General features: G+C 42.2%; 2 protein-coding genes across 2 annotated transcripts; one reads left to right on the top strand and one right to left on the bottom strand.

Moving 5' to 3' along the window:
• The first annotated feature begins 486 nt into the window (after positions 1-486).
• On the top strand, positions 487-19,664 carry BPHL (biphenyl hydrolase like). The gene is made up of 7 exons (XM_066325406.1): positions 487-631; positions 3,548-3,651; positions 5,667-5,833; positions 10,008-10,161; positions 12,438-12,569; positions 16,259-16,382; positions 19,443-19,664. The coding sequence occupies exons 1-7, from the start codon at positions 513-515 to the stop codon at positions 19,528-19,530; spliced, it is 888 nt and encodes a 295-aa protein (XP_066181503.1). The 5' UTR covers positions 487-512; the 3' UTR covers positions 19,531-19,664.
• Positions 19,665-19,817: 153 nt separating this feature from the next.
• On the bottom strand, positions 19,818-22,583 carry LOC136365093 (tubulin beta-1 chain). Its single transcript, XM_066325393.1, has 4 exons — positions 22,463-22,583; positions 21,693-21,801; positions 21,308-21,418; positions 19,818-21,092 (listed from the first exon to the last, which is right to left on the bottom strand). The coding sequence occupies exons 1-4, from the start codon at positions 22,517-22,519 to the stop codon at positions 20,032-20,034; spliced, it is 1,338 nt and encodes a 445-aa protein (XP_066181490.1). The 5' UTR covers positions 22,520-22,583; the 3' UTR covers positions 19,818-20,031.
• Between the last annotated feature and the right edge of the window lie 211 nt (positions 22,584-22,794).

Below are 22,794 nucleotides of genomic sequence, written 5' to 3'. Positions count from 1 at the left end.
TGCCGCGTCTCACTCTGTCTCCGGCTCTTGGAGAGGAGGGAGGCGCTCACAGCGCCCCACAGCCCGCCACGGCTGACGGTGCAGCCAAGCACCTGCACGGCGCTAGGCGCTGCTCTACTCTTGGAGACGGCTGGAGAGGGCAAAACCCTCAACCCTCGCTTGTGCTCTCAAGGGGGGGCAGCACTATCCCTTCTAGGGCTCCACGGCGGGACCAGGAAGCGGGAAAACGGCCCGGGAGGACGGACCGACAGACCCTCTGGGTGACCAATCAGCGCCGCTGGGAGGCGGGGCCACAACCCAGAAGCCGAATCCTCCCCGTCCTGCCTTGAGTGACAGCTGCATCCACCAATCAGAGTGCGAATAGAGCACCGCCCCTCTCCCAGCGCGCCCCTGAGGCGGCCCGCATCCCGCCCGGCGGGAGGGGAAGGCGGGCCGGCCCCGGCGGGGGCAGGACGCGGGCGCGGAGGTGGCCCGGCCCCCCGTCTCCTTTGCTCTCCGCCGGGCCGCCCTCGATGTGTGCAATGTTTTGCCGGAGCGCGGGCCGGACCCTCCGGGCTCTGGTGCTGCTGCAGTTGCAGCCGCCCGCCCGGGCAGCGCCGCTCACGGCCCGCGGACCGGCCGCCTGCTACGGGTAAAATCCACAGCCGCCTCCTTCTCCCTTTCCCAGCTCCCTCCTCCCTCCCCGCGGCTCGGGGAAGGGGATGTTTGTCAGGCCGGCGGCGGGATGGACAGAGCGTGTTAGCGGAGGGGGCGTGCATTGGATCGGGAGGGCGGAGGTGACAAAGTGGGGGCTCAGGACAGTGCCTGTGGAGCTTGTTCCTGCTTTCCCTGCGCTGCCAGGATCTGTACCAGGCAGGCTCCGCAGCGCCGTCTGGTCCCTCCCCTGCCCCGCAGGGCGGGACGTGCCGCTGACCGCCTCCCGCTCGGCCACCGCGGCTGGTAAGGGGCTCCCTGGAGGTCGCCGAGGTCGCCAAGACAACACATGTGTATAATCTATATCATACTGCGTATTCCGCAGATTCTAGTGAGGAAAATTGACATAATACCGAAATTTTTTTTCGCCCTGCACAGATAAAGAGTAAGACGTACTGTAGCACAGCTGGAACAGAGGTAGTTCTCAGATTAAGCTGCACTCCTACAGAGTACGAGGTGAAACACAAGATCTGCCCACTCTGCGTCTGTGCTGCCTTGGTAAACACAGGCAGTAGGTATCCAGTGCTTCTCAAAGAGTTATATACCTTAACATTACTAATTCAAATTACCAGGGTGGGTTTTTTTTGTTTTGTTTTACCAGGGTTTCCAATTCTGTCAACCAATGGAAAAAACATTGTTTATGGGAACTTAATAGAAGTGAAGTCATCCTGCTGACAAGCACACTGATAAAGTGATTTCAGGCCCACAGAAATTTGGTATTGGGAGAACTAAGTATGCCTTAGGTGTTCCCAGTTCTAATACAATTTCTCAGTGCATAAAAACCTCAACTCATCTGTTGTTAGTCCAAAATGTTTTTCAAATACCCTCTGGGTGAAACGCCTGGATTTCAGTGGACTTCACACTGAGGCATAATCCAAGAATGGAAAAACGTCACAGATTTAGCAAAATTCTCAAGCCCCTGATGTTAATAATTAATCCTAAAAATACATAGAACTATGTGGGAAAAAAAATCTGAGTCAGGAAAGCAGAATATATAACTGTCTATTAAACTGTACGTTGCTAACCTGTTTTTAAAAAGGTTACAAGATGTTGATTATTTCTGTTTTGTTAGGAACTGAAAGTAGTTTTGGCAATTATTAATCATAAACAAAAAATACCCATCACATAATTCTTAAAAGACAAGAGCAGTGTGCTGATATACTATGGTGAGAACTATAATAAAATACCTGTTGAAATTAATGACAAAATAAAATTGGCATATGAAGAATAAAAAACCCTTATGAAGAAAAAAGTGAAAGTCAGTATTCAAAATGGTAGGGCAGCCATATGGGTGCTACATGCTGAATTTTAATTGTGAGGTGTATAAACCACATCAAATGTGATATATGGACTTTAAGGAGGTTTAGCGTTACAGTCAAAGTATCATTTGGATCACATTAGTATAGCAATTCAGCAAAACTCACTGAAGTAATGATTACACAATGAATTTCTTTGAGCTGTACCCTTGCCACGGATCTGCATTTGTACTCCAATTCTCAAATTGGGTCTGCACATAAGGAGCTGATACTATTCTGCACAGTCACAGCTTTTATTCAGGCATGTGGCATGATGGGTTACATAGACCCAAGATTTTATGTGAAATCGAAATTGCCTTTGTGTTGAAGAGGTTCTGTGGTTTAGCTGCCACTTAATGTATTGGGAACCTGAGTTTGGAAGCTATTGTTAATTTTTCTTGTGAAAAGGGTTTAAATTAGTGGGATTGTTTTTACCTGTAATCCACCACTTTCAACTCTATACAAACTGTAAGTAGTTCAGGCTTTATATATTAAAATTAAACTGTTGATGAATTGCCCAGTGCTCAACATGGAATAGAGATTGTTATTATATCTAAGACTAGAAAACAACATGTCTCTATGCATATGAAATTCACAGTGATTGAATTCATAGGACATGAATATTTAATCTAGGTAAAACTATGATTAATCAGTAGGTAATCAAATGGCATGCTTTTTATCATATTAGCTTTAAATCAAATGAGTTAGGCTGTTGAAAAGGTGTTTTGAAACCATTAGGGCACGAATTTGCCTGATAAAACAGATGTAGTGGTTTATACTGTTAAGAAGATACTTTGAATCTGTGCTACTTCTGCTTTCTCAGTAGGGGTTTGTATCTGGACGTGGTTTCTCAGGTCACTTATTTGCATTTACACATATGTCTTGCTTTGTACTGAAGAGTAGTGTAGGGGTGTAAGTGTTGGGGCTGAGGGATGGCCTGTGCAGTGGTTTCTGTGGTGATTTTTTAGTGGGTGGATTTATTGCTCATGTGGTATTTTCCAATTAACTGTTATCTCCTGGTGAGATTACACTGACAGAAATATTATCACATTCTTGTTCTCCACTCTCATCTCAGTGCAAAGTGGTTTTCACTGCAGGCACTGTGGTTCATGAGGAACAGCAACAATAGATTGTGGTTTCTCTGGCAGGTGAAGAGGCTCAGTTTAGTAATGGCAAGGTGAACACCAGCCATTTCAAGAGTTATGCTGTGACACAATGAGGTTTCTCCTCTGTAATGTATTTATTTCAATGTTTCTGTAGCCATTTAAAGCTGCCTGTATATTTTTCTGGTTGTATTGTCAAGACTGTTTCCCCCCCTCAACCCTTTAGCCTAGGTATGAATGCTACATAATGGTCACAACTGAATACTTCTCTGCTCCTGAGAAGCTTTTTTTAATCTTCTGTGCACCCATGAAAGGCAAGTGACCCATTAAAATCTCACACTGCTGCCGTTAATATCTAGGAAATGTTATTATTCTGTATTCCTGGAGTGACCAGGTAGTAAAGAAAATTAACTATCTGAATGTTTTCCAATTTCTCTCCTCTTTCCCTATCCCTAGTACTTCAATAACATCTGCCAAAATCCAAGTGAATGGAGTCCACCTGCATTATCAGCAAACAGGAGAAGGAAGCCATGCAGTTCTTCTGCTTCCAGGAATGCTAGGTTTGGAGATTTTATCTTGTCTTTGTAGAGCAACCACCCCTTTATCCGTCTGGTCTCAAGCAAGGATGCACAAAACTATTTTGTAATGTATTCAACACCTGAATGTGGAGCACTTGTCGTTAAAAAGAAAATTGCTACACTTACAACAGAAGGGAAAATGCAAGAGTTGTTGCCATCAGTTAAGTTTTTAGAAGATTTCATTTATCTCACTAGGCACCTTTTATACAATGTCTTGGCTTACCTGGTGGTCACTTGCACTTTTGGAATTAACTGTCCAAAAGCAATGTCCAGCACATGTGGCAAATAGCTGCATAAGGTGGAAAAGAGCAGAAGTGGGGGGAAAATCAGGTCAGCTATATTTGTTACACAGACTGAATTATGTATTCCTCTTTAGAAGCTGGATGGATTCCAACAGAATTCATAAATAAACATAATGTAACCCTTTCATTGGGAAAAAGTCACTGTTAATTTTTTTTTTCCTTAAAGATGTATTTTTCATATTTTGTTTATTCAGGGCAACATCATTAAGATTCTTAGTGTTTTTTTGAGATGGACAACAGGTTCAGCTGGCTAAGTGGTGTCTGTCCATCGAAACTGCTGTTTTTGATAACAGTCTTTTAAAATTAACACAGCCTATTTTTTCTGGATTCTTGCAGTTCTAAGGGATCCATCAGACTTACCAACAGTTCATGGCAGGATGTCAGTAGGACTGTTACTGTGCTCAGAGCTGGGCAAATGCTTAATTGAATTGCTGGATAAGATGATAAAATGTCAAGAACTGAAGAGCAAGAAACATTTGTTCTTCTTGGCAGTAGTGTTTTCAAGTCTTCACAAAGTGGTCCTTTCTTTCAAAGAATTCTCAGGGGGAGGGTGGAAAAAAATTAATGCTAGTCATCCTTCAAGTAGTCATATGTTTCAACCTCTTGATTTTAAACAGCTTTTTAAACTGGCAATCCTGTTGCCAATGCAAACTCTTTAAACAGAAATAATGTATTTCTTCAGTTGTGAACAATATTATTGTTGTTGATGATTATTTATTATTATTGGTTTTGTGCATACATTGCTATCATCATAGCAGGCTATATAAAGCCTCTTTTATAACTTAGACCTGTTGATGGTATCTAAGGACAGATTTTTTCCAATCTGTAAACAGGAAAAAAACCTCTTAAATGGCTTTAAATTGCCTTTTAATACAGTAATTGATAGCAAATTTTATATTTCAGCACATTAAATTTGAACAATTTTAAATCAAATAGCATTTGATACTGTTACCACATGACCACTACACAAAGAAGACATAAACTGCAGTCTTACCTTCATGCTAGGTTATGTTTATTCACTGATAGCTTAGTACAATAAATGGGAGTACTTCATTTTTTAATCCTTTGGCGGTCTGAGTCATTAATAATAGAAATGGTGTTCTGCATCAGAAAAAAATGGCTGTAAGTGGCTTATTTTTACATACCAGAAAAATAAAAAACATACAATTTTATTCTTCTGTGTCACCAGAGTCTCCTCAGGCAACGAAGCATTTAAAGGTCAGCTTTAAGCACCAATATTCAGAGGTACTTTATCAAATCATAACTGTCTGGCACAGTGCTTTTCACTTACACATTTGTAGCAAAATATTCCTGCCCTCTCAGTTTCACCTGTACTGCCCAGGTAAACAGCAATGACCATGCTAGTGCTTTAAATGTGTCAAAGATACATCCCTACTCAGGTAACTCAGATCAAGATACTGTATTTAATCATATGTGAGAGCACTGTTCTTGATAACCTTGCATACCTTGCATAACCTACCAGAAATGGTTTGCTCTGAACTGCGGATGCTTCTAAAGGTTTTAGTTGTGGCACTTCCTGTCTAAAAGTTGCAATGCATAGTTACAATTAATGAGTACTTCATTTGTTGGATAATGTCTTGTTTGGAATAAAGTTTTCCCCATTTTCCCTTTAGAGTATGTGTATTATGTATACAGTATAGTGGTTAATAAAATTGAAAAATTGTCATGTTTCAGGGAGTGGTCAAACTGATTTTGGACCGCAGCTTAAGTCGATGAATAAGCAACTTTTCACAGTTGTTGCTTGGGATCCTCGGGGATATGGAAAGTCCATTCCTCCATCTCGAGACTTTCCTCCAGACTTCTTTGAGAGGGATGCAAAAGATGCTGTGGATCTTATGCAGGTAGATCTATTATGAGATTTTGTTATTCCTTTTTGTTTGTTTGTTTTAAAAGCTGTTTTCCTTAAATTTTGAGAAGGAGGACAGTTGTTTCCAGCAGACAGCAGATTATGAAAAGACCATACAAATAAAGGCTTAAAAGTGAGCATATGCACGCTATTCCAGAAAATATTTTCTTCTTCCACCTATTCTGTAAGATGCATAGAGGTTCAGCAGTGGGAATTAATATAAAGCAATATGCTTTTATTCTAAGACCCATCCCTAAGAGTTTTGCAGCCAAGAACCATATCAGTTTAGTTAAATATGTGTATGAGAAACAAAGTCTGTGCAAAGTCATTTAATTGAAGGGATTGCAATACTGAAGGGCTCTTAGAAAATTTTCTATCAAATCGAATCTTGGCATTTTGCCTCGAGCAGCCCATTTTAAGAAACATTTGGTTCTAAAAATTAACTTGATGCTTTGCATTTTACAGTGTATTACTGAAGCAATTTTTGTGGGAAATCAAAGGCTTCCTATGACCGTACCAAATCTTACTAATTAATACAGCTATTGTGGTTATAAAGAATATGGCCTAAAGCTGTTAGTATTTCTTCTTCTTGCAGAATTTTATATTCAAATCTGTGTTTCTGTGTTCCTCTGTTATTCTGTCCTATAACTGCTGACATTATTTTCTGGTTTAGCTTTAACTATTATTCTGGCTTTTTTATATTAAGTCTCTTGGGTCATGTTAAGAATGTTGGCAGAGCATTAAAATTCAAAAAAATATGAGGCAAGATTCAGACAGTTGGTCCAACTGTATTTCTGTAATAAACAATAACCTTGCTGAAAACCCATCTGAAGCTGGAAATGTGGCCTTCCAGGTGTATTCTGTGTAGTGAAACAAAGTAAGTCTGACAGCAGAATCGAGATTAAGACACAGATTTGCCCTCTAACCATAGAAGCTATCTCTCTGTACTGTAAATCTTCAATTTCTTTGCTACACTAGCAAAGAAAATAAAGATGCTGCCATGAATAGGTGACAAACTTGTGGTCTAAATGGTTGTAGCCCCCTTTGTTGTCTCTGTTCAAACACCAAAAAAAAGCAAAATATTAAACAGAGCTTTCCCCAAAGAGAATGTAACCACGTAGCTTCCAGCTAAACAAGACAGCAGCCTACCAATCTCTAGAGCTGCCAAAGCAAATGAAGCATAGCATCCTGTTTTTTTGAAGATGTTTCTCAATATAAGCATATAATAAAAACTTACTAAAATGTTACCAAGCGTGGGTGACTTGCTTCTATTTTAGGGTGTTATAAAGGATAGCACAAATCCCAATGAATCATTCCAACTATGATTTCCAGAATATAATGGTTTATATACATCATCCAGCCTACAATCAGCCAAAAAACACATCCATATGAGTGAACTTTCAGAACCTTTGTTCTAGTCTCCTTCAGATTCTGGTGTCTCTGCTGGAGCTGTGAGTGTTGTAAGGTTTCTGTGAAATAGTCAAATCTAAAATTCTGCAGCGTATTTACCACCTTTATGCAGAAGACACTGTTCTGTATCTCCATTTGTGTTCTGTGAAGGAGTTTGCTTGAAATAAAAGGAGTATGATGCACCAAAGTCCACTTTGCTGCCCTCCACCCCAATGTCTGATGCTAGCAAAGTCAATAGCATTAAAACAACATTAGGGAAATAATTAGTGCTGATATTTAAGGACTTCTTACTCTGCAGAAACACTATCCTAGCAAAAGGATGGATTTGGGCTTCTCTGTGTTTTTGTAGATCAACTGTAACTTTTGCTTGTGCTACACTCCCTGTGATGCAGTGAAAACATACTCTGCAGTGCAGAGTGATGTTGTGTTGCAGCTCACTATTGTATGTGGTCTTTGCATTGCATTGCACATAGGCCTGAGGGGAAGAGGTGACTTCAAAAGAAATTTTGTTCACTCACTGAGTAAAGGCAGCACAAAATCACCCACAAAACTGTGCTGTGCAACCAGCTTTCAGGTTATTGCCCGTGTCAGGTTAGTGACCTGTACTGTAAGTAGTTAAAAATTAAAGCAAGCAAACATGCACACCTTATCCTGCATATCTATTACATCACATTGTTTTTCTGAAGGCTGCAAAGGATAAAATTAATTCCTCCTGCTGGAAAGGCATCCTGAGATACCCCAAAGAATGCACCAAGATAAAAGCTAGTAAACATGAGAAATATTGGAGGCAAATAGGTCTCAAATAACCTGGCATGAAAAACAAAACATTTAATCAGCTATTCCATTTATCAGCCAACTTTGAGCTCCATTATTTGCTATTGGCAGTAGAGGAACACTAGCAACATCAAAAACTTAACCTTTACAAGCACTGCTGCCAACCTCCAAAATCTGCCAAGATACCAGGAACCCTTCAGCAGCACAATAGTGAAAGTTGAATACAAATTACCTAGGTCTTCATCAGACCAGGGCCACCTTCTGATCAGCTGCAAAAATTCGAAGATCTCTTTTCTTGCTGTCAGCTCTTACTTTACATGTCCTTTTCTTTCCTCTACCTTATTTATTTTCTGTTCAGTAATTATAGCTTTGTAGAGTGAAATCTAAAATATGTCAAAATTACGGTGAGCAGAATACTGAGGATGAAGCCAAAAACAGAAAAGCAGAAAAGCCTTATAGGGATAGAAGTCTGCTAAATATCTGCTAATATAGTTGATTAATAAAGTTGTGCCTCACTTGAGTATCAAGTTTACAAGCAAAGTAGAAACTTTGTTTTCTCCTTCTGTAGTTGTTTCTCTCATTGCCTCCATTTTTGCTTTCTTCTGTCACAACAAAGCAGGCCTGGACTTCTGACACCACCAAGCACCAAAGCAACTCATTCAACTAGCTTGCTCCTTTTCATCCAAAAGTGCAATATGTTCCTTAAATACATGTAAAAGGCTGTCATTTCTACAGAACGAAAGCCAAAAACACTGAAATATATTTTCTTGTGAATGAGTTTATGAGCTGCAGTTCCTATATGCAAAACTTCAAGTATTGCTTAACCGTTGAATATTGTCCCCCTACAACCTTCAGATATATTTTCTCATGAGTGCCTTTACCTTCCCCACTGAACATAACACACACAAAATCCTCTCTCCTGTGACTGCCAGTACTCCCTACCACATACCATGATTTATGAGGACACAAGAGTTTGAAATTCTAGTAGAAAGCATTTTCATAGAATCACAGAACATGCTGAGTTGGAAGGGACCCATCAGGATCATCGAGTCCAACTCTTGGCCCTGTGCAGGATGCCCCAAGAGTCACACCATGTGTCTGAGAGCATTGTCCAAACACTTGTACTCTGTCAGGGTTGGTGCTGTGACCGTTGCCCCGGGGAGCCTGTTCCAGTCCCCAGCCACCCTCTGGGTAAAAAACCTTTTCCAGATATCCAACCTAGACCTCCCCCAACTCAGCTTCAGGCCATTCCCTTAGGTTCTGTCACTGATCAGAATGAATTAAGGTCTTGGTTGTCATATTCTTTGCCCTAAGCTTTCCTATTGAAGAAGGAGGAATTTAGTTATTAATGTTTTGAATCGCAACTGACCATGGTAACATTCAAAATACACACTTACAAGCTTCAGAAAACATGAGTTAGCAACTAAAATTTGATACAATCCTTCAAAAGTACTTTAAGCATTTTTTGGTTATTACAGAGCAGATTATTTTTTTAGCTTAGCTAGCATCAGTAAACTAGATCACTGGCTTCCATTTTTCAAGTCTTACACTTTCCTTTTTCTTAAGTTTAGTTTACTCTTTGATTGCTTACCATCCACACTGTGGTAGTCTCTCCCAACTTCACACCAAGAGAATCCGTGGATTTTTCATATCATCAGGCTCTCTGAAAAAATCTTTCCTCTCCATTTCAAATCAACTTTTTTTTGGAGGGCTTTAAAAAATGTAACAAGAGTCTAATAGGACTACAGCCTGTTTTGTTAAAGAGTTATAGAAAATTGAAATGGCAGGTGTAATTTCTTGTTTTCTAAATATTTGACCTTTTTTAGCATTTTTATGTATAGCAAGAAAATTACATTTTCTAGTTATAAGATTAACTATAGTTCAACTACGTAGTGTTGTGTCTAAAGTTAATTTTCAAGAAATATTTGACATTTGGCTGTAAAGCCAGCTGATGATTTGCATATAACTTTCTTGTATGAATCAAGGCACTAAAGTTTAAGAAGTTCTCCTTGCTGGGGTGGAGTGACGGTGGCATTACAGCACTCATTGCTGCTGCGAGGTACCCAAATCTTATCCACAAGTTGGTTGTCTGGGGAGCAAATGCCAGCGTTACTCAAGAGGATGTGAGAATTTACAATGGTAGGTACAAACCGTGCATCGTATTCTAAATGAATTATTTTCACTTCTACTTGACCCAAGAATCTTAGTCATGTAACAGCTAAGTGGAGACAAGAGCTGAGGACACAACAAACCTAAAGAGACAGGAAACAAAATGCACTACATCGCTAGGTACAAGAATAGATTAAAGTTATAGTGAGAAACTCTCTAACAAGTATTTTAGGAGCAATATAACAGATTTCTTAACAAGCCCTCACCAACCTAGCCCGATGAAAAGCAAAAATTACAATAGCTTATCAGTAGCTTTCAGAAAGTCAAATATTTGTTGTTATAACAAAATCATTAAAATAAATTTCAAATAATACTATCAAATGCTAGGCTTGATTTCTAATCTCACATCTTGCACAACATTTTTAAACCAGGTCCACAGATAATCACTGGGCTAGCTCATTACAGCTTTTACCTCTAGGGCCTATATAATATAGACAGTAAAAAAACAAGTTCATAACTTACCTTTTAAGTTCAGGAAGCAAATTAATCATTCAAGTAAATGTCCTAGGGTGTCTTTACCATTTGCATTCCTTAAGAGTTAATTATTATCATTAGAAAACCTTTGCAAAGTAAAGAAACATGGGATTTCTGGTCCTTATTCCACTCAAGTGAAATAGAATCTGAGATCATTCTCATTATAAAGAAAAATAAATAAATGGCTGGTGAACTCAGAAAGGGGACATATTTCCTTTTGAACACAGAAATTAAAAGAGTTAACTGTGTTGGCTCTCAATAAATGTAACCTAGTATAGTTTCATTTTAGTGACTGGAGTTTCATTTATACCAGCTGTGAAATGTCTCTGGCTTCAGCAATATTACAAGTGTATATATTGCACATCTGTATTTACCTCACCTATACTAAAACTAGAAGTGGTAGTAGTAGTATTAATATATATATATTTTAGTTCAGAAAGCAAAATGCATTTTAGCGCAGTGAAATGCTTTATTTCTTTACATGCTTTTATATTTAGAAAATTCTTGTTGTAGAACTATGAAATGCACATCTTCTCCCTGCACAACAGACTCAAATGTAAAAAAAAAATTTAAAAAAGAAAACCCAACCCAAACAGCAACAAAAAATAAGTCCTATTTACAGAGCACCCACTGCAATATTAGCCTTTGCCCTTTGTGGATTGTTGCTTTCAACATCTCTCCCTGGCTGATAGAGCTCAGAAAGTATCAGCACAAGTCTTCTACAACTGGCTCATCAGTGCTTCTTAGCTGCGGTGGAGGGTTTGGCAGGAGAGAAAGGTGTTGATTTGGTATCTGTGTCCTTTCAACATTGGCTTCTCCTTTCTCTATTTCAATTAATGCCAGCCACAAGGATAAAACAGTAGGTTCTATATGGAATACAGTTATTCAGTAGCACCTAGCCTGGAGTGAGCAGACTCATTTCCGATCAGATGCTGTTATAAAATACTTTCAGTCACTGCTACCTTTGTCATTTGGCTTGACAGGTTCTCTTTGTTAATTAACACCTCACTCCTTTCTTCCCTTAATTCCCTTTTGAAACCAATGAAAACCTTTGCTAGTGGCATATATTGCAGTTTGATGATTCAGTACTGTCCTCTGCTGTGCCAACTTTGTTTCAGACTTTGTCAGTACAAAGCTGTACAGCTGAAATATAATTTAGTGAAAATAACCCTTTTGAATACCTAGTTTGTGAGCAGTACTGAAAATTTCAGAGGGAAAAAATAGAAAAATCTGATAAATAAATAACCAAAATGTCAGATTATTTGTACAGTTTGAGCCAGCCTGGTGTGAGTCACAGATCTCTACTGAGTCACTTGTTTTTGTGTAAAACTATGGCAAAAGTACCATGATATCAGCTTGGTGGAATGTTTTAGTAAGAGCTTCCTTCCTCTAAAAGCTGGTAGGAGCCATGGAAGAGTCGATGCAAAAGGCTAAAGGACATAAAAAAGAGCAGCCAGGTCTAGCACACTGGTATGAAACAGTCCCATTTTTATACACAAGGTAGCCCTTGAACTTCTCTTGTGAAAGCCTTCCAGAAAGAACCATCAGAAGTTTCAAAGGACTAAATCCTTTGAATATTGTGAGTTTTCTGTTTTCCCTTGTGACCATAATAACAAGATGTTCCTCTACAACTCAGAAGACCACAGCAGAGGTAGCAGTTTCAGTTCTGAAATACGTATTTGCAGTCTGATTTGAAAACTTCCCCATATTAGGTGTGGTTTGTACCTTTTTGCTAGAAAGGACATAACATATTTCAACATTATTTTATGTAGGCATCCGAGATGTTTCAAAATGGAGTGAAAAGGTCAAGAAACCACTGGAAGAGCTGTATGGACATAAGTACTTTGCAGAAACCTGTGAGGCTTGGGTAGATGGAATATCTCGCTTTGCTGAAAATTCAGATGGTAAGGCTTTCACAATGTTGAACTAAGGCAATTAGAGTAGCAGGCAGTCTGGATAAAATCTAGCAGAACTTCTAGCAGCCAGTAAAGGAAGGACTCTGCATATGCCATTAAAAGCTGGGTCTGACTCACACTCTGGAATAACACAATTACTCTGTAGATGCTTCACAGAACCAGAAAGGTATGGGAGGAAAACATTTATGGAAAACATTAGCTGATGAGGCTCTCCTCTTGTTCCACCACAAAACTGCATTATTAAGTAATTGCTTTTGTGCAGACTAAACAGAAGGATTCTGCTCAGGCAGAATCTTTCTCTCCTCTTCTGTCTCTGTATCAAAGGATTATCTCTTGGTGACATAGTTAAGATGTACCAAAAGTAAGGCATGCTCTTTACACTTTTTGCAAAACAGAGCTGAAGAACACTTTCAAACCTTGTGGCATGTGAAAGGGCAAGGTTCTTCTTAAAAAACATGGGACTTCAGATTTTGAGAACTCAGAATTTAAACCCACATTTTAAAAACACTATTGAAACCGCACAGGTGTTTAAAAATAAAACAAAAAAAAGGTAACCTAGACAATATAATTATTTATCCCTGAAGATTTCTGCAATTACTCTACATAGACCTTTTCAGCCAAGGATATTATGAATAATAATCTGCAGTTCTATTTTGATTCAGAAGGAATTTGCTTTTAATTTGCCTAAAGCAGTAATACATAATGTATTAAAAAACTTTAACTCTTATACATATTTTCCTGTAGCTCTCATAATGAAAGATCAGCACATTAACAGGCAGCAGGTCCTACAAGGAAAATGTTCCTTCATGTCATATTTTTTCCATGAATTTTTATATAGGATCAACACAGGACTAAGTTTTCTCCCAGCCAAGTGATGTAACAAATTAAGGTCCAATTTTATTTTAGCCTTTCTGGAATCTCCTTAAAACTGTTTTTTTTTTTTTCTGAAGTGCAAAGCCTAGGCTGGTGAATCTGTGTCTATGATATCCCTTCACTGCCTGCACATGCCTCAGATAAAGTGACTGTGAAAAAAAAGCCACCACGAAACATGGAACAAGGAGCTGAAATACCTAGATACTGAAACTGGGTCTGATATTGGGAGAAGCTAATGTTTGCTGCAAGAGATGAACAGCTATCAGACTGCAGGTTTTTTCTAGGAGAATGCCAGTTTTCCAACTTAGATTACAAACAGGCCACCTTGCAATTAAAGTTAAGGCACTGCAGCAAAGGCGCAGATACAGCAGATACAAGAAAAGGTGTTAATAAAACTCGTCCAAGATAAAAGGGGATAGCAAAGCCAGTGCTGGCTCAAAATAACTCAAGCTCTTTTTAGAATGAAGCTCTTTTTTCCCTGAATGAGACAGCTTTTATTGTGAAATACCATAAGAAATTAACTGTTCGAAAGAGACAACACTTAATGTAACTGAGTAAGGTGCATAAAGTTGCAACATCCAAGATTCTTCTTGCCGTTCTATGCTTTTAGAGAAAATAGAATTTAGTACATAGACATTTATATAGTACTTAGTACTTATTTATTTAGTACATAGTTATTTAGGTCATAGTACAAAATAGTTTTAGGACTGAAAATTAGGAAATGATAGTTTGACTGCCAACTATGTTCCTAGATAAATAACCTAAATTTACTTGGTGCTTGTCCTGAAAAACAGTCAACATTTCTGCAGGTGTTTGAGGACTATGGGTAAAATGTTCTAAATGAAAATATTTAACCAGTAGAACTGCAAACAAAGGCTGCGTAAATAACCAAACAATTGGAAAAGCTGTGAAACAGCCTCTGACCTTAGAGCTAAGGAAAGTGTACATGTATGAGCATTAATCTTACAGCTGTTGGTAGCTGCAAGGTGATGATTACAAATAGACAAAGTTATCTCAAAGAAAATTGGAACATAAGGCCCATCGACAATGTTTTTCCCAAAGATTCTCTTGCAAGAAGATGGCAAGTTAGACAGTGTGTTTGGAAACTGGGTTACTAAAGAATAAGGGAAAAAAAGGGGAGAAAATTCAGAAAAGTCTTTAAGCAAACCCATTAAAATTACTTAATGAGATTAATGACTATTAAGCATAAAATTATGAATGGGTAGGGAAAATACCTTTGAATAGCTTTAGTACAATTCATATCAAATAGTTACATATTTGTACTGGGTTTGCATGGCCAGGTTTTGGTACCAGGGGAGTTGCAGGGTGCCTAGAAGCTTCCTCCATGTCCAGCAGAGGCAATGCCTTCTCCAAGATGGACATGGACTGGCCAAGGCCAAGCCAATCAGTGATGGCAGTAACACCTCTGTGAAAACATATTTAAGAAGGAAAAAAAAGTTACTGCACAGACATTACTGCAGCCGGAGAAGAGCAGAGTGAGAGTATGTGAGAGGAACAACTATGCAACCACCAAAGGCCAGTGAAAAAGGAAGGGAAGGACGTGCTCCAGGTGCTCGGGCTGAGATTTCCATGCAGGCATTGGTGCAGGCCCTGGTGAGGTAGCTGTGTCCCTGCAGCCCACGGAGGTTCACAGGGGTGCAGAGATCCACCTGCAGCTCTTGGAAGAGCCTATGCCAGAGCAGATGTGCCCAAGAGAGGAAAACCCATGCTGGAGCAGGCTCCTGCTGGGACCTGCAGACCTATGGAGAGAGGAGCCCACACAGGAGCTGGCTTTCTGGTAGGATTTGTGACCCAGTGGGGGGCCCATGCTGGAACAGGCTGTGCCTGAAAGACTGCTCCCTGCAGAAAGATGACTCACCTTGCAGCAGTTTATGGGAAACCATTGCTTGTGGGGTGGATTCATGTTGGAGAAGTTAATGGAGAACTGTTTCCTGTGGGAGGAATCCAACACTGGAGCACTGGAAGGACTCCCTGAGCAGCAGTAGGAACAACCTGTGATGAACTGACCACAACCCCCACTCCTCATCTCCTTGCACCACAGAGGGACAGGAGGTAGAACCCAGGAAGAAGCTTCTAACATTTATTTTACTTCTCATTATCCAACTCTGATTTTGTTAGTAATAAATTCAGTTAATATCCCTGAGCTGAATCTATTTTGCCTACGCTGTTATTCACTGAGTGCTTCCTCTGGTCCTTGTCTCAACTCAGGAACCTTTCATTTGGGTTTCTCTCCCCCTGTGGACTTTCTTGAGGGGAGTGATGAAGAGGCTTAGATAGGAGCCTGGCATCCAGCCAGGGTCAATCCATTAAAACATTGCAGACCTCAAAGGGCCTGGGAGGTGCAACAGGTATGAGTACAGCCTAAGTTAATTTGTTCCAAAAAAGTACCAAATCTTGTAACCTGACAACTGCTGTAGCAAAATGCAGCTTAATGTGAGTGCCATAAAACTCTTAAGGCTGAAAAGAACAAAGCTGGCAATGAGATGCATGTATTGGCTTTGAAGAGTCAAAGGAAGCCTGGGGGAAACATGGAACAAAAGTTCTTCATTCTCTGTATCCTTTTGTGCTAGTATCCATTAATGGAGCAAATTGCAGTAAAGTAAGATTTTGGAGAAAGAATGTTAATTATAGTCCTGCTTACATATTTCTATATATTAATCACACACAATCCACAAGGACAGGCAATAGCTAGAACCCAATGGAGTTCAGAGTCCTTTATGGAAGCAGTTTCATCTTTCATACAATTTGGACCAAAGTGTGACTGTCGTTTGTTTTATCCCTAGGTAATATCTGCCAACAGTTGCTGCCAGATATTAAATGTCCCACATTTATAATTCATGGTGAGAAAGACCCTTTGGTCCCACAAGCTCATGCAGAATACATTCATAAGCACATCAAAGGCTCTCGGTGAGTTAAATGATGGAATTTTTATAAACCATTGTTGGAGAAATGAAGTAGTTCAAACCCAGTGTTAAAAAAAAAGTGTATTTGGACAAGTTGTCTCTGCCACACAGAGAGCTATTCTAAACTTCCCTACCAAGTTACAGTGCAAATAGGGTAGCTGGACTTTTCTTTCAGAAAAAGAAGTACAGTATTTTAATAAGCTCCTTCCTAAGGCCCTCTGAGAGGAACCAAGTAAGTTCCTTTTCCTCTTTCCACTGCACAAACAGAACCACTACTCCCTAAGCTTTATCAAAGCAAGCAAAGTTGTTTGTTATGACCATTGCATTCCTTTTGCTGTAAGAGATCTCATTTCTGTTCCATTCAGTTGAACAGGGAATTTAGATGCTGTGAATGGAGAGAGATTCCCAGTTATTAGAGAAACACAGTTTACTTCTGTTTGCTCTGCCCTACCAATGTGAATAACCTCAAAGATTCTTTCTACCTGTCCCATTAATTTTCAATGGTTTTAAGAAAAGCAGAATGAGAAAAAGAAAATGTACTGGTGTGCTCAGAAACATTACAATATAAACAAGAAAAAATCTGCTTTATGTGTGTTGTGGTTTAACCCCAGATGGCAACTCAGTACCACTCACTCCTCCACTCATGGGATCAGGGACAGAATCAGATGAGTAAGAATAGAAAAAAAAAACCCTCATGTGTCGAGAAAAAGACAGTTTAATAGCTAAAGCAAAAGCCACACATGCAAGCAAAATAAAACAAGGACTTAAGTCACTCATCCCACAAGCAGGCTGGTGTTCAGCCATCCCCAGGAAAGCCAGGCTCCATCTAACACATAGCAGTTACTTGGAAAGACAAACATCATCCCTCCAAACATTCCCCTTCCTTCTTTCCCCAGCTTTGTATGCTCAGCATGATGCCATATGATATGGAATATTCCTTTGGTCACTTGGGGTCAGCTGTCCCAGCTGTGTCCACTCCCAACTCCTTGTGCACCCCCAGCCTCCTTCCTAGCGGGGCAGTACAAGAAGCAGAGGCAGCCTTGATGCTGTGCAAGCTCTGCTCAGCAGTAACAGAAACATCTCTGTATTATCAACACTGTTTTCAGCACAAATCTAAAACACAACCCCATAACAGCTACTGTGAAGAAAATTGACTATCCCAGCCAAAACCGGCATAACTTGAAAATTCTGGAAACAGTTCCTATAAAAAGATAGGATTTTACCAGCTGAATTTTCTTCACGAATTTGCACACAAATGCAAGCATTCTATTACTACTTAATAACAGACTGTGAGGATTAGCACTGGAGAACAGAAGTAGTGGGGGGAAAAAAGCATTTTTATGAATGCAAAGTATAGGGAACAGTTTCACTGGTGTCACCTCAGTACTAAAATGAATGATATCTCCAAGTCAGCCCTGCTGATCATAGTAATGCATTCTGCTACAGGAAAGATGAGAACAAGAAATCTTCCTAACAATCACATGCAGGTGTTTTATTTCATGTCTGCTGGTTCATCACTCCTACGTGCCCTGTTCAGAACACCTATCATCCTGCTTGGTTTCACCGAGCGCCAAAATACTCTAGATGCTGACTAAGGCAAATTATCCCAAGAAACTAGACAAGAATCTGATAGGTTCTTTTTGGAAGACAAGTCAAAGAGGAAACACTGTTAGAAATTGCCATCCAGTAAAATGTAAAACAGTGATTCTTTTCATGTCTTTATGCTGAAGGGCTCTGCTGTATGCTAATTTGTCAGAAAAGAAACCAGACTAATGCTGTTCTCAGGAATTAATGCTGGGGTACATGGTCCTATTCTTCCCTGGTTGCATTGGAAATGACATTTTGCATTGTGAAGCAGAAGGAAAAGCTTAAATTCAGTACATTTTCAGTTACATATGCTTCTACCATCAATTTTTCTTGCCTTGATTTTTATCTAGTAGTAAAGTAGAAAAAGCTTTTTCTGATTATAGGGCAGATATATTGCTGGTTTCTGTCATGGTGAAAGAGTGTGCCATCATTCTGCATGTGCATGGTATGGCTGGAGTTTGGTAGCATTACAGTAGTAGGAAACATTAATGGCAGTAGGAAATAGCATACACAGTGCTTTAGTTTGTGCATTTGTGTGCTGCTTATCTTGGAAGAAACAGACTTAATAAAATTCAGACAGAATTCACAAGAAAAGCTGGATAAGTTCACATACTGCTGCTCTTTTTCCAAAATAAAACAGCACTTGTCATCCCCAAAAGGAGGTTGACCCCTCTTGCTATAATGGGTCTTTGACATGAAGGCAACCAAGTATTAGTCAAAATGATTTTAGCTCTGTTGAAATTGCTTAGTATATGGTAGAACAAAACAATTTAAAGAATTGCCCATCCCATATAAAGAAGAGAACATCCCTGATGTATAAAGTTTGTCTCAGATAGAAAGCAAAAGAATTTTTTCTTTTGAAGAAAAAGTAGAATTTTAGGCATGTCAAACTCATATTTGTATTATAAAGATTTAACCTTATTCACAGGTACTACTTCTAGGCATTTGGTATAGCCAGAGAAGTTCTGACTTCCCTTTTTATTTTAATGAATTAATGATTTTAGTTTTGGATTGTCTTTTTGCAGAAAGATTAGACAAAGTACAAATACTAACCAAGTTTGGGTAATGACAAGAACTCTACATTTCACTGCCCAGCACAACTACTGTTCTCCGAAAGAGGCAAAAGTGCTCAGATACTTCACATACCTTTCAAAGATGCATCTCACATAAGTTTTGGAATCTTATCTTCTCTGAAGGTCACCAGAAAGTTTTCTAGAAACTGTGTCTAGGACACAAAAATTTTGTTTAGGTTTATTCTATTCTCCCCAGAGTGGGACAAGTAGTATGCTTGTTCCAGCTGTTGCTGTGGTTCACATTCCAGCCACATACATAGGGACAGTACTTAAAATAAGAGCCACTATGATTCCTCACTGGGCAACCAAGAGCAAGGAAAATGCAAACAAGCATTTTAATTATCTATACTCACAGAAAAAACATTGTATAATGAGTGTTTGGGGTTTTTTTTTTCTCTTTTAAGGTTGCTGCTGATGCCAGAAGGAAAGCATAACTTACACTTGCGTTTTGCAAAGGACTTCAACAGAGAAGTGGAAAATTTCCTACGCTGACATGAGCTGTAAAACAAGTCAGAGGTGCTTAGTCTTTGTCTTGTTTAGGAATTTAGGTTAGCTTTCCATTTTCAATGCAGCTATAGGTAGATTTGAGTCCTGTAAGAAAAACATTAAACATATTTGCATGAGAAGCATATGTCTTAACAACACGTATGCCTCAGTGATCAGAGCATACCACTGTAGTGCAAGATTTCTGACATGCCTTGGAACTTACTTGTTACCACCCAGGCTGAACAGCTGTTCTTTGTCCAATAGAGGTGTTAAGAAAGACACAAACCATGATCTTGAATACATGCCTTTATATGCTCTTAATATTAAAAGACAAAAAACATCATAAGAATTAGGATTCAGAACAGTTACATGGAGAAATCTGGCAAAGTCACAAATGCTGAGAGGATACTTGGGTACAGAGTTTCTAGAAAACATGCTTCACCACCACTATCAGAAGTCATCCAGATGCATGCCTGCTTTACACAAGTTCCCTTGATACCAGGTGGCTTAAGCCTCATCCTCCTCTCCTTCCTCTTCAAACTCGCCCTGCTCATCGGCAGTGGCGTCCTGGTATTGCTGGTATTCAGAGACCAGGTCGTTCATGTTGCTCTCGGCCTCGGTGAACTCCATCTCATCCATGCCCTCGCCGGTGTACCAGTGCAAGAAAGCCTTGCGCCGGAACATGGCCGTGAACTGCTCCGAGATCCTCTTGAAGAGCTCCTGGATGGCCGTGCTGTTGCCAATGAAGGTGGCCGACATCTTGAGGCCGCGCGGGGGGATGTCGCAGACGGCGGTCTTCACGTTGTTGGGGATCCACTCCACAAAGTAGCTGCTGTTCTTGTTCTGCACGTTGAGCATCTGCTCGTCCACCTCCTTCATGGACATGCGGCCCCGGAAGATGGCGGCCACCGTCAGGTAGCGGCCGTGGCGGGGGTCGCAGGCGGCCATCATGTTCTTGGAGTCGAACATCTGCTGCGTCAGCTCGGGCACCGTCAGGGCGCGGTACTGCTGGCTGCCGCGGCTGGTCAGCGGGGCAAAGCCCGGCATGAAGAAGTGCAGCCGCGGGAAAGGCACCATGTTGACCGCCAGCTTGCGCAGGTCGGCGTTCAGCTGGCCGGGGAAGCGAAGGCAGGTGGTCACGCCGCTCATGGTGGCCGACACCAGGTGGTTGAGGTCCCCGTAGGTGGGGGTGGTCAGCTTCAGGGTGCGGAAGCAAATGTCATACAGGGCCTCGTTGTCAATGCAGTAGGTCTCGTCCGTGTTCTCCACCAGCTGGTGCACAGAGAGGGTGGCATTGTAGGGCTCCACCACCGTGTCCGACACCTTGGGCGAGGGCATGACGCTGAAGGTGTTCATGATGCGGTCGGGATACTCCTCCCGGATCTTGCTGATCAGGAGGGTGCCCATGCCGGAGCCCGTGCCTCCGCCCAGAGAGTGGGTCAGCTGGAAGCCCTGGAGGCAGTCGCAGCTCTCCGACTCCTTCCTCACCACGTCCAGCACGGAGTCCACCAGCTCAGCGCCTTCCGTGTAGTGCCCCTTGGCCCAGTTGTTGCCGGCCCCGCTCTGACCTGCGGGGCAGACCACAAGCCAAGTGCCACGTTAGCGCCCCAGGGACAAACACACAGAATGATGCAGCTGCCCCTTCCCTACGGGCTCCTCCCCTCTCTTCCATCCCCACTCTGCTATGGGGACTCAGGTTCCCCAGGGCCACTTGCTCACTCCAAATCTTTTTCTGTGTGCACAGTTCCTACTCTGGGAATTCCTCCATCCCACCGTCACTCACCAAAGACAAAGTTGTCAGGACGGAAGATCTGTCCAAAGGGGCCGGAGCGCACGGAGTCCATGGTGCCGGGTTCCAGGTCCACGAGGATGGCACGGGGGACATACTTGTTACCTGTGGGAGGAACCAGCAGCAGCGTTACAGCCCCCTGGCAGTCGGCAGCCAGTGTCACAGGAGCCCTGCTGGGCTCCCTTCCACCTCCGTGCATTTCTCTGGAGAGGCACTGTCACAATCAAGACTACCATGTTATCAGAGCCTTTCTGAGAACAAAGGTCTCTTAGAGGAGTCACTGGCAGATGACAGCTCTTGTTCAAGGATTTTTCCAGCCTCAAAGAACTGTCATGCCTGCCCTATTTATTTGAGGACATCTGAGGAAGCAGGCACTTACCAGCAGCTTCATTGTAGTAGACGTTGATCCTCTCCAGCTGCAGCTCACTGTCCCCATGGTAGCTGCCCGTGGGATCAATGCCGTGCTCATCACTGATGACCTCCCAGAACTAGAGAAAATTTTTGAAAAATGGCAATTAGCCGTTTCCAGTGCCAGTGGAAACAGCTGGCCGGTGCCAATCACACACCCTCTGCGAAGCCCATGCATTCCGCGGCCCTGACCACTCCCTTGCATGGCAGAGCAGCTGCCGGGTGGGAAGGTGAGTCAGTGCACAAGGGCTTCGCTGACCGCGGCAGCTGAACTAGCAGGAGGCTGACGAACAGCCAGAGCATTGAGGTGCAAGTTAATTCCTTTGTAGCTTGTATCCAAATGGTGACCGTCTCTGGCTCTAACAATTTGGTGTCTACCCATTGTCTAGCATTAGCTCAAGACCCTGTAGCCACTACAAGATGGCAACACGTTCAGTGGTGATAGCGTGTGGCACTAAAACCCCTCCCGTTCCCTCCCTCGGGAGCTGGCGCCGTGGCCGCAGAGGGGCGAGGCGGCGCGGATGGCCGCGGCTGCCTGCGGGAAGGCCGGGCACGCCGGACGGCAGCGCGGGCATATCCCTGCCCCACCCAGCCCCGCGGCAGCTCAGAGGGCCAGGGACGGGCAACACAGCTCACACGGCTCAGCAAACCCCGGGTTTTCGCTTTTCATTTCGCGACGGGCTGGGCTCCGCCCGCGGGGCGCGACCTGCGGGAGCGCCCCGCTCCCGCTCCCGTCCGTACCTTGGCGCCGATCTGGTTGCCGCACTGCCCGGCCTGGATGTGCACGATCTCACGCATGGTGCCTATCTCCGAAGTTGGTGCCGCTGCCTCCCTCGCCTCCCGCACTCGCTGCTGCGGCGGCCGCGCCCCTCGCTGCCCCTTAAATGGGGCGCCGCGCTCCGCCCCGCCGGTGACGTGCGGCGGAATGGCGCGGGGCGGGCCCGGGCATTGTCTCCTGCGCTTCGGTCGGGATCCGTGTCTGGGTTCGGTCCGGTCCGGGACAGGCGGGCTGCGGGCTCCTCTGCAGGCTGAACGCCGCTCTGTTGGGGCGCCGAGGAAAATTCGCCTTCAGC

Source organism: Sylvia atricapilla, chromosome 1 (genome assembly GCF_009819655.1).
Source record: "Sylvia atricapilla isolate bSylAtr1 chromosome 1, bSylAtr1.pri, whole genome shotgun sequence".
Classification (NCBI taxonomy): Eukaryota; Metazoa; Chordata; class Aves; order Passeriformes; family Sylviidae; genus Sylvia; species Sylvia atricapilla.
The sequence above is the reverse complement of the archived record's forward strand: the minus strand, read 5'-3'. Positions and strand labels throughout refer to the sequence as shown.